Source organism: Ips typographus, linkage group LG5, assembly GCF_016097725.1.
Source record: "Ips typographus isolate SLU linkage group LG5, UJ_Ityp_2.0, whole genome shotgun sequence".
NCBI classification, from domain to species: domain Eukaryota; kingdom Metazoa; phylum Arthropoda; class Insecta; order Coleoptera; family Curculionidae; genus Ips; species Ips typographus.
This window is the reverse complement of record NC_138426.1, coordinates 5,487,799-5,500,147: the sequence shown is the minus strand read 5'-3', so window position 1 is coordinate 5,500,147 and position 12,349 is coordinate 5,487,799. Positions and strand designations below refer to the sequence as shown.

The 12,349-nt window shown below is 37.9% G+C and overlaps 1 protein-coding gene across 1 annotated transcript; it reads right to left on the bottom strand.

The window, feature by feature from the left end:
- Positions 1 to 6,985: 6,985 nt before the first annotated feature.
- On the bottom strand, positions 6,986 to 7,622 carry LOC145729195 (uncharacterized). Its single transcript, XM_081979855.1, has 2 exons — positions 7,479 to 7,622; positions 6,986 to 7,365 (listed from the first exon to the last, which is right to left on the bottom strand). Exon 2 carries the CDS (start codon positions 7,363 to 7,365, stop codon positions 7,027 to 7,029), a length of 339 nt encoding a protein of 112 aa, XP_081835981.1. The 5' UTR covers positions 7,479 to 7,622; the 3' UTR covers positions 6,986 to 7,026.
- Positions 7,623 to 12,349: the final 4,727 nt, after the last annotated feature.

The following is a 12,349-nucleotide window of genomic DNA, read 5'->3' as shown; positions in this document are numbered from 1 at the left end:
AATGTCTGGTCTCATTGAGACATTATTCCGAATTAGCTAAATCAGCGAATTCCATGGTTTTAAGCATGATGCACTCATTAACCTTTGGGAAAAATATCTCTGATAACCTAATGTGACAAGTGGTCAAGTTCCAAAATTTGCTAGTCTTACCATTTCACTGTACTAGTGGAAGGGTGTTGAATTGTATTTATACGGTTGTCTCATCATCTTTGCCACAGTTCGTTCTCCGACTTGCGATCCTGTGCAACGGTGCTCCTGTGGTTTTTATAATTTATTATTTTATTTTGTGTTTTTTCCTTTTGAAAGTAAGTATAAATGTCGTTTTTCTCATATTAACATATATTTTTCTACCAAAAAAAATTCACTTCAACTTGCCATCCACTGGTTTTCTTTTTCCAAATAAAAATTTTAATAATTTTTCCCTCTAGATGGAGTCTGGAAATCAACCAACGGGATTAGGCCGTGGACGCGCCCTCATGGCCTTACTGGCCGCCCAGCGGGCCCGGGAAGCAGCGCAAGAGGCCACCATCCGTACCGAGGCTAGCCCCTCTGAGGCCAGCAAGATGGAGGCACCCACTGAACCTCCTAATGCCCCGCAGGAGATGGCCCAAGAGAAAGAGGAAAAGAACGTTCCCCCGCTGATGGATGCAACCCGTTTGGCGATCGGGACTCTAGGCGCCCACGCCAAGGCGCTGAACTTCAATTGTTTCTTCACAATAAATAATCATTAAACTAAAATGCTTGTATTACTTCAGCTCAGGGGTTCCTTCTGGTATCCATGGGTCATGGTAATGTAAAATTCTGCTTACATGGACTACTTCAGTTTTAGATTTTTGTGAAATGCTCTTTCGTATTTCATAGTCCACATCAGACATTTTTCGATTTATGTAGTAAGGACCAAACCATCTAAGCAGTAATTTTTCCTACTTTCCTAATAGGGATGAAAACTTTCACTTGGTCACCCTTTTTAAATTCAATATGGCGGTGTACAATCGTAACGTAACTTATCTATGTTTTGTCGCCGCTTTATATTTTCAACTGCCAAATTTCTGACTGCTAAACCAACGTCTCTAATTTGGTCGCTATTACTACTTTCTAAGGGTGGCAACAAGTTTGCTTCTGTTGGTAAAATAGGTTCACGACCGTACACCAGCATGAATGGCGAAAATTTAGTACTATCCTGTTTTGCAGAATTGTACGCAAAAGTCACATGTGGAAGATATTCATCCCAATTTGATTGATTAGTATTAGTATACATAGATAACATATTGGCTAAAGTTTTATTAAATCTTTCTGTTAAGCCATTAGTTGCGGGATGATACGCAGTAGTAAACTGACTCGTTGTCCCCATCTTTTTTAGCAATTCCGTAACCAATTCTGATTGAAAAACTTTTCCTCTATCGCTTAATAATTCCTTAGGTGCACCGTGTTTTGTAATAATTCTCTCCAGTATAAACTTTGCTACAGGACCGGCTTTGCCGCTCGGTAATGCGTCAGTCTCCGCCCACCTTGTGGCGTAATCTGTTGCTACCACTATCATGGTTTTGCCGCTGCTACTTCTGCGAAACGGACCTAACAAATCTATTCCAACCTTTTCAAATGGGGTGCCAACTGGGATAGGATGTAACAGACCGATAGGGTTCTGATTGTGTTGGCCTTTCCTGGCCTGACAATCCGGGCATCCTTTTACAAAACGTTCCACGTCCTTTTGCAACCCTTGCCAATAGTATCTTTGTTTTATTTTAAAACTTCTGACTCAAGCCTAAAATTTTTCGCTTGCTTGCGTATACCAATTGAAGCTCCTTCAGGATGTTTTATAGCCTGAATTATTTCCAAAATGTTTTCATCTTTTGCTTGTAATTCTGCAATGTTATGTATATCTAATAAAAAGGTTGGTATTTCGTCAATTTCTTGTACTTTCGTATTCGCTGGCAAAACAGGATATCTGCTTACGCAGTCTGCATCTCTGTGAGCAATTCCTGATTTATGATGTACTGTGTAGTCAATTCCGATAACTTTAACGCCCAACGCGCTAAACGTCCAGTAGTCTCCTTCAAGGTTTTTAACCAACATAGCGCATGATGATCAGTCACTATTTTTATAGGTTTTCCATAAATAAAATGTCTAAAATAGGATAGCGCCCACATAGCTGCTAACCCTTCAAGTTCTGTTATCGAATAATTCTTTTCAGCTTTACTAAGGCTTCTACTTGCATATGCTATTGGGTGTAACGCATTTTCATGATCTTCCTGCAATAATATTGCTCCGATTCCATCTTTACATGCATCTACCCTTAATTCACATCCTTTATTTGCTTGAAAATGTGCCAAAACTGGTTCACTAATCAATTTTTGTTTTAGTGTTTCAAACGCTTTGTCATGTATGTCCTGCCAATCAAATTTATTTTGTTTCTTTGTTAGATCATGTAAAGGACGTGCAATTTTTGCAAAATTTTCTATAAACTTGAAAAAATTAAAAAAAAAAAAATCAATTAAATTAATAAATTATTAAATCAATTTTTATTGACAAAACCCTTCTCAGGGTTCCAAATTGAACATTATCAGGTTTAATATTTATTAAGTTGTTGTTTTCTGTGTTCTGCCGTTGTGTTCTTTCTTTTTTAGATTCTCTGAAGACGGTGGTAGATTTTCCACCGAAACGTCAGCGTTTTTAGGTAACAAGACCGAGCCTAAGTCAGTGGTCTTGTGTTGGGACGACTAGGTTAATGTTATTTTCAACTTAGTGGAAAATAGTGCGAAATTCTATTTTCCCAACAAACCTTTTTTGTGTGAGACAGAAGACCCAATAAACAAAGAAAAAATGAGTAACTCGTCTCAACAAACATATTGTCACGAATGGAAAATCCGTTAATTGGAAAGTTGGACTGATTAACTTAAAAAACATAAGACTATTCGAGGATTGCGAAATATTAAGCGCACGAGGCAAGGTCGCATCACGATGCACCGAATGTGTCATGCACCGAGTGCACCGTATCGGTGATGACCACCACCACCACCACCTGTTTTACAGAAATGTGAAAAACAAGCGACAATAACAAACTGCGTCAGCCGATCAATCGGGTATAAAATACGCCGATTTTAGCAGTATAGGGGAAGTGTGAACCGATCAACGGTAGTGCGACCAGCTGACCCGAGAAGTCGAAATGTCGACTCTCCTCGGGAAAAGATCAAGTTAATTAGTCCGTTCTCCAAAGTTGTTCAAACGCGAAGTGACCAAGCCAGCCACCAGGAAATGCTGAGGTCCTTAGCTTATGAATCTATGTAAGTACAATTGTTAAATTGTCAACTTTTAGTGTGTTTATGACCGTATTGTGCAGACCCATTTGTGTATACCGTATTTAATAGATTTAAGTGTTTAATGGAAAACTCAGTGTTTGATTCCATCCTTAAAACTGAGATCCCGGCACGACGTTTAACGTCGTGAGTCAGTTTAATTAATGAATCCGAAAGGGCTCATAAATTGAACGTGACATTTGGTGGAGGTGCCGGGTATCACAGTAAACGATAAAGATAACGTCCCTGTTTTACTTGATACAGGAGCTTGTAAAAATGTAGTCGACATAGATTATATCAGTAACATGAGACGGTTACAAGACAATATACAACTGATAACCGCAGGAGGTTATCCAGTTCAACCTCTCGGCAATTCTGAGGTAATTATAAAAATTAATGGCACAATTATTTCCGTTGAGGCACTAGTGGTGCAAAATTTATCAAAAGCCTTAATTTTGGGACATAACTTTTTGGCTAGTAAAAAATCATTGATTGACTATAATACCAATACTGTGACATTATACCATGAACTTGACCCATTGATTTTACATTTTGGCAACAATGTCAACAACAACATAGGGAAAATAGAACAAATGGAAGATACTAATAAGGTATTTGCGAACGTCGAGATTGAGTCAACCGCGCGAAGTTTGAAGGTTACACTTGAAACCGACTACATGGTCGAGGTTGGTCGCGAGATAACGGTACGACTGAACTGTGCCTTATCTCCGCATGAGTTCACGAAGTACTGCTTTATCGAGAACGATAAATACCTACGACCAAGAGGGTTGATTTGTTCAAATATTTTTGTAAAAAATGGCAAATGGTACATCAAAATTAATAATATGAGGTTTAAAGAAGTGTTCATATTGAAAAATACCACAATCGGTTATTTAGAGGAAAATATAGAAATGGATATAACAAAAATTCCAGTTCATTGTATTAATGAAACTGAAGATGACGGAGAAATGATTACCATGAATGACCATAATCTAAGCAATATAACGAACCCAGAATTGTGTAACAAGTTGCAGACGTTACTTTCAGAATATAGTGACGTTTTTTCAAAAACACCAAAATATATGGGAAAAACCGATGTCATTGAACATGAAATCGATGTAGGGAATGCTAAGCCTATAAAACAGAAACCTTACAGAGTGGCACAAAAAGAAAGAGAGATAATAGATGAGCAGATAAGAGAAATGGAACAATACGACATAATAAGGCAAAGTAACTCGCCATGGGCAAGTCCCGTCGTATTAGTAAAGAAAAAGTCGGGAGAGACACGATTTTGCGTGGATTATCGCAAGTTAAACAATGTGACAGTAAAAAATTCATGGTCAGGATCTAATATTGAGGATATTTTGACGTACTTAGGAAACGCCAAATATTTCTCATCGTTAGACATATATTCAGGTTATTGGCAAGTCAAAGTAAAAGAAGAAAGTAAGCCACTTACTGCCTTTACAGCGCCAGGTCACGGATTATGGGAATTTAATGTAATGCCTTTTGGATTGTGCAATGCCCCGGCAACATTTCAACAGTTAGGAGATGTAGTGTTTAGAGATTTAAAATGGAAAGAAGTTTTAATTTACATGGACGACATTATAATTTTTTCTAAAACGATAGATGAACATTTGGAAAAATTACGTAAAGTTTTCAATAGACTCCGAAATGCAGGCTTAACACTAAAACCTAAAAAATGTGAATATTTAAAAGAAAAAATTAATATTCTTGGTTATACAATTTCGAAAGATGGAATTTTTCCTGATAAATCGAAATTAAGTTTCAATTGAAAATTTTCCAAAACCAAAGAATGTAAAGGGTGTACAAAGTTTTTTGGGACTTTGTAACTACTACCGGAAGTTTATAGAAAATTTTGCAAAAATTGCACGTCCTTTACATGATCTAACAAAGAAGCAAAATAAATTTGATTGGCAGGACATACATGACAAAGCGTTTGAAACACTAAAACAAAGATTGATTAGTGAACCAGTTTTGGCACATTTTCAACCAAATAAAGGATGCGAACTGAGGGTAGATGCATGTAAAGATGGAATCGGAGCAATATTATTGCAGGAAGATCATGAAAATGCGTTACACCCAATAGCATATGCAAGTAGAAGCCTCAGTAAAGCTGAAAAAAATTATTCGATAACAGAACTTGAAGGGTTAGCAGCTATATGGGCGCTATCCTATTTTAGACATTTTATTTATGGAAAACCTATAAAAATAGTGACTGATCATCATGCGCTATGTTGGTTAAAAACCTTGAAAGAGACTACTGGACGTTTAGCGCGTTGGGCGTTAAAGTTATCAGAATTTGACTACACAGTACATCATAAATCAGGAATTGCTCACAGAGATGCAGACTGCGTAAGCAGATATCCTGTTTTGCCAGCAAATACGAAAGTACAATAAATTGACGAAATACCAACCTTTTTATTAGATATACGTAACATTGCAGAATTACAAGCAAAAGATGAAAACATTTTGGAAATAATTCAGCAAGCGAAAAATTTTAGGCTTGAGTCAGAAATTTTGTACCGTATAAACCCGCATGGAGTGGGCCGGACTAAACTTTTAGTGATACCGCAACAGTTGATAGGGGAAATTTTGTACTCCCACCACTCAGAACCGCTGAGTGGCCATTTGGGATTGTCAAAAGCCCTAGCAAAAATAAAACAAAGATACTATTGGCAAGGGTTGCAAAAGGACGTGGAACGTTTTGTAAAAGGATGCCCGGATTGTCAGGCCAGGAAAGGCCAACAAAATCAAAAGCCTATCGGTCTGTTACATCCTATCCCAGTTGGCACCCCATTTGAAAAAGTTGGAATAGATTTGTTAGGTCCGTTTCGCAGAAGTAGCAGCGGCAAAACCATGATAGTGGTAGCGACAGATTACGCCACAAGGTGGGCAGAGACTGACGCATTACCGAGCGGCAAAGCCGGACCTGTAGCAAAGTTTATACTAGAAAAAATTATTACGAAACACGCTGCACCTAAGGAATTGTTAAGCGATAGAGGGAAAGTTTTTCAATCAGAATTGGTTACGGAATTGCTAAAAAAGATGGGGACAACGAGTCAGTTTACTACTGCGTATCATCCCGCAACTAATGGCTTAACAGAAAGATTTAATAAAACTTTAGCCAATATGTTATCTATGTATACTAATACTAATCAATCAAATTGGGATGAATATCTTCCACATGTGACTTTTGCGTATAATTCTGCAAAACAGGATAGTACTAAATTTTCACCATTCATGCTGGTGTACGGTCCTGAACCTATTTTACCAACGGAAGCAAACTTATTGCCACCCTTGGAAAGTAGTAATAGCGACCAAATTAGAGACATTGGTTTAGCAGTCAGAAATTTGGCAGTTGAAAATATAAAACGGCGACAAGACATAGATAAATTACGTTATGATTGTAAACACCGCCATGTTGAATTTGAAGTGGGTGACCAAGTAAAAGTTTTCACCCCTATTAGGAAAGTAGGAAAAAGTGAAAAATTACTGCTTAGATGGTTTGGTCCTTATTACATAAATCGAAAAATGTCTAATGTGGACTATGAAATACGAAAGGGCATTTCGCAAAAATCTAAAACTGAAGTAGTCCATGTAAGCAGAATTTTACATTACCATGACCCATGGACACCAGAAGGAACCCCGCAACTAAAATAATACAAGCATTTGGGTTAATATTTATTTATTTTTGTTTTTTTTTGTTACTCTAAAAAAAATAAAAATTAACCGTCTTGGCATTACTGCCAATGGCTTCAACAGCCAAACGCGGCGCCACCACTGTTGAGGCGTCGTTGACGCCGCCTTCCTCCTCTATTTTTTCTTCTGGGGAGTTTTGACCTCCAGGGGGAGCCTCCACCTCACCTGCCACTTGAGGGGGAGCCTCCACCTCGCTGGCCGCAGAAGGACCAGCATCAACTTCAGGCCCCAGTTTGAGGCTGGCCGCACCCACGGTTCGTCGGGCCCGCTGGGCAGCCAATAGGGCCATCAAACGAGCACCGCGGCCCCGGCCCTTTTCGATATCTCCTCCTCCATTTCCAGGTTCCATCTGAAAGGGAAAATATTGTTAACATTGGATAGCGAAACAAAGTGAATTTTTCTTTGGAAGGAAAACTATATGGAAATAATGAATAAAAAGGAAAAAAAAACACTTATACTTACTTTCAAATATGACACGACAAAAATGCACTACAAAAGTCTCGTATGGGTCAGAGGACGAACTGTGGAGAATGTGATAAGAAAACCGTATAAATACAATTCAGATCCCTCTCCACCGGAAAGCCAGGATGCTGATATTAGCAAATTACTTCCAGACGATGAACTTGTCAAATGTTAAGGTTATCAGAGAAATGTTTTCCCAACAGTTAAATGGTGCACCATGCTTAAACCCATGGGATTCGCTGATTTGGCCAGTTCGGAATAATATCTTAATGAGACCAGACATTGTTCAGTGCAGACCGATTAATGCATAAAATGCAAAAATGCAATTAAGCATAATGTTTAAACAAAGTAACAATTATAATGTACGGCTCCACATATTGAGCTGTGTACCTATTTTACAGGGCCCAAGGATTTTATTCTGTTATCTGCGTCTGAATTTTTATTGCGCAAATTCTTAAAATTCAAGAACAGATATCAGTTTAATTTTCCCTATAAGATAAAAAATGGTTACATGTAATGGAAATAAAAACATTGAATATTGTTATTGTAATGTAGGTACCTACAAACGAATAAAGATAAATATATGATGTTGTCGGTGTAATAATCACCTTGACCATATAGTTGTTTATGCATTTGGTGAAGAAAGCAACTAATTCGCGAGCGATAAGACAAATTTGATTCATCGCTACGCGCAGTTATGAATAATGACTAATTACTAGATTGGTTTAAATAAACCCGAATGGGACAACAATTTACAGTGTCATTTTAGAACTTGGGTAAAGTTAACCTATAAGTTTCGCGAAAGTGCCAAAAATGGAATGGATTGTGAATTTCTTGTTTTATATTAGGTGTGTTACCGAAATAAACACCAAACTGTATTTATACAAATTGGCACTGTACCACTTGTGGAAACTGCAAGGAGAGTTTGATCGAGTGGTACCAATACAATTATTAGGGATTACAAAATCTCTACTTGGCCTGTGGACTCAAATCATTCATACGGTGTATACCATACTTCTACTTGGCGAGAAAGTACGTCAAGGGGGTACTCCGTTTTCGACATGTGATTGTGCAATTTGCATATCACCCCAACAACCTCAATATCGACCTGAGGATTTTTGGCGAGCATGGGAAAATGTATGCAATGTGCAAGGATGTCCTTGTGCTACATGTGTGTACGGGAGAACTCAATTTTTGAGTCAACCAGGTCATCCGCCATATCCGCATGCTTATGTAACGGATATGACATATCAGTTTCGGGTACCAGTAGTGCCCCAAACACAAGAAAGGGATGAAACATCAGAAATCAGTTCTGCTGGCACATCTTCTGGAGGTGCATTTGGACCTCCTGAATCACACGCAAGTCAGGTCGACCGCAATCCGGCACTATGCCCGAATCCGGATAACCTGGCGCAGGTGCAAGAAGGGGGGCCCATTAATCAGCAACAAACTGAAGAAGTTCTTAGACACAGCCGTTTATCGCGCAATTAGAACCGTTTGACAACATGGGGCTATATGCTACTTATCAGCAGCTATGAGGTCTACAATTTAATTTATGTTACCTTATTATGGTTTTGTATTTTAATGGCTAATATATACATATGTTGATACAGGCATAATATACACACGTGGATGATATAAAAAAAAAAATGATAATAAAAAAAAATGGAATGTATGATGTCATATTATCCCCAAATAGCGAGTATAATCTAGTCATGAAATTAATCCAATTATTTTTTAGCGCCATGAACTAATAAGGTGTGATAAAAAATGTTTCGCTGAAGAGGCGAATATTCCTGACACGACGCTCCGACAATCTTGTTGGTTGATGACGAGCTACTAACATAAAAGTTCGGCGTTGTTTACATGACTAATTTTGATCACGCGGTGCATACACGGGATTCCTTGCTTAACAGCATTTGGAAAATGAATTTCACACGTTCCATTTTTTATTTTTTAATGGAAAATGGATCGTACATACTAACAATTAAATAACGGTTACAAATGATGCTAAAATTAATTTTGTTATAAGACATAATATTGTACATTAAGCCTTAAGTAGCACATACTCCCCTTTTGTCTTATATTTCATGTAACACTGAGGGCTATGTAAGAAAGAGGCAAACTATGATGAGCCATTATTGTTGTTGGAACTCCCGATGGGCCTGTACGTTTATACGGAGGTCCAAGCTAGCCGAATCATCGATTCAATAATCGACCCACACCACAAACATTTATGGAACAGTAATCACAATGGTGTTCAGTGATGTGAGATGCGCAGTTTGGCTCATAGGACTAAGCATCTATTGAACTTTTCTCAGTGTTGCAATATTTTTTGTTCTGCCATTGCCGGAACCGAATAGATTAAAAGTGCATGATATTGTTTATGTATAATTTCAGGAGAGGAAAGATTTTATTAGGTTTCTTGTTAGAATAAGTACTAACTTATTATTAAGAAATGATTGTAAACTTAACTGAGTACTATGAAATACTCGCATATGTAAACTTACTAACCATTAATCATAATACCTTGGTATGTACACATGTAATTTTTAAATTTATGTTAACGATATGTTTTTTCTATTGTTTAAAGTTTTTATTATTGTTCATATAAAACTGGGGACCAGTTTTTCTGGGGCGGAGGCATATGTCACGAATGGAAAATCCGTTAATTGGAAAGTTGGACTGATTAACTTAAAAAACATAAGAGTATTCGAGGATTGCGAAATATTAAGCGCACGAGGCAAGGTCGCATCACGATGCACCGAATGTGTCATGCACCGAGTGCACCGTATCGGTGATGAGTCACCACCACCTGCTTTGCAGAAATGTGAAAAACAAGCGACAATAACAAACTGCGTCAGCCGATTAATCGGGTATAAAATACGCCGATTTTAGCAGTATAGGGGAAGTGTGAACCGATCAACGGTAGTGCGACCAGCTAACCCGAGAAGTCGAAATGTCGACTCTCCTCGGGAAAAGATCAAGTTAATTAGTCCGTTCTCCAAAGTTGTTCAAACGCGAAGTGACCAAGCCAGCCACCAGGAAATGCTGAGGTCCTTAGCTTATGAATCTATGTAAGTACAATTGTTAAATTGTCAACTTTTAGTGTGTTTATGACCGTATTGTGCAGACCCATTTGTGTATACCGTATTTAATAGATTTAAGTGTTTAATGCAAAACTCAGTGTTTGATTCCATCCTTAAAACTGAGATCCCGGCACGACGTTTAACGTCGTGAGTCAGTTTAATTAATGAATCCGAAAGGGCTCATAAATTAAACGTGACAATATAGAACATATCTCCATCATAATACATATTTAAAAACGTTATATGATACGCCAATGGCTATAAACAGCGCGCGAAGCACAGCATCAGCTGTTTGCAGCAAAGGCGCCATTTTTTCCTCGCCTTTCCACCCGACCAACCCGCCGCGTCTAAGTTCACAAGAGGCGACATGTGGGCAATATAAACAATGGGTATTTATGAATGACTCGCGGAGTCTATCTTCAGTTTATAGTCAATGGTTCTTTCACTATCCACAGGACATTTTAGAACAACATATTAGCATACCTTTATTTCCAGCATTCTCCTTTTATATCTATAATTCCACATATATCTACTTAACGCTTAACATCTGCACAATCAACAACAAAACCAACAAACAGGCTTCTTACCTACCCTGTATGGTGTATATCAGGTTTTGCAGCGTTGCCACATCTACGATCTACATATAAGCGCGTTCAATAATAACTATTCCTAATAATAATAATAATGTGACAAAATTCCCTTTGGTACGTTTATAAGGCTCATAATGACGTATCTTTAGAGGGTAGTGAGAACTCCTTACACCCCTCAGAGGGCGGCAATTTTGAATTCACTAGTTTAGCAAGCCAGCGCATATGACATTCAGATTTAAATTAATCCAAAACTAATCATAGTATCACAACGCCCTTTGGTACGTTTATAGGGTTCATAATGATGTATCTTTAGAGGGTAGTGAGAACTCCTTACACCCCGTCAGAGGGCGGCAATTTTGAATTCACTAGTTTAGCAAGCCAGCGCATATGACATTCAGATTTAAATTAATTTAAAACTAATCATATTATCACAACGCCCTTTGGTACGTTTATAGGGGACATAATGATGTATCTTTAGAGGGTAGTGAGAACTCCTTATACTCCGTCAGAGGGCGGCAATTTTGAATTCACTAGTCTAGCAAGCCAGCGCATATGACATTCACATTTAAATTAATCCAAAACTAATCATAGTATCACAACGCCCATTGGTAGGTTTATAGGGTTCATAATGACGTATCTTTAGAGGGTAGTGAGAACTCCTTACACCCCGTCAGAAGGCGGCAATTTTGAATTCACTAGTCTAGCAAGCCAGCGCATATGACATTCAGATTTAAATTAATCCAAAACTAATCATAGTATCACAACGCCCTTTGGTTCGTTTATAGGACCAATAATTCAGTTCATATTTACATAAACCGAGTTAGTAGATAAATAGGGGTAGTGAATTATTAATCTCGTAATGTTTAATAATAATTGTAATATTGGACGACATTTTGAGCACTGCAGTAGCAATTTATCCAAATATTAAAGGTTTGGATTTATTAAGATTGAGTCCAAAATCAGATTTAATACAAGAAATAGCACGAAGTATTAAAACTCCGAAACTTAAGTATCCTAGCGTGGTTGCCTTATATCTTAGTAGTAATAAGGAGTGTTAAGATGATTCAATGGCAACATTGTGTGTTGTGCGCGGGACGGTGACGTAACAACAGACCGCGGTAGCTAGTGCCCGCAGCACGTAAAAAAAAAAAAAGAATGACAGAACTTGAGTTTTAAGAATGGAGGTTAGGAT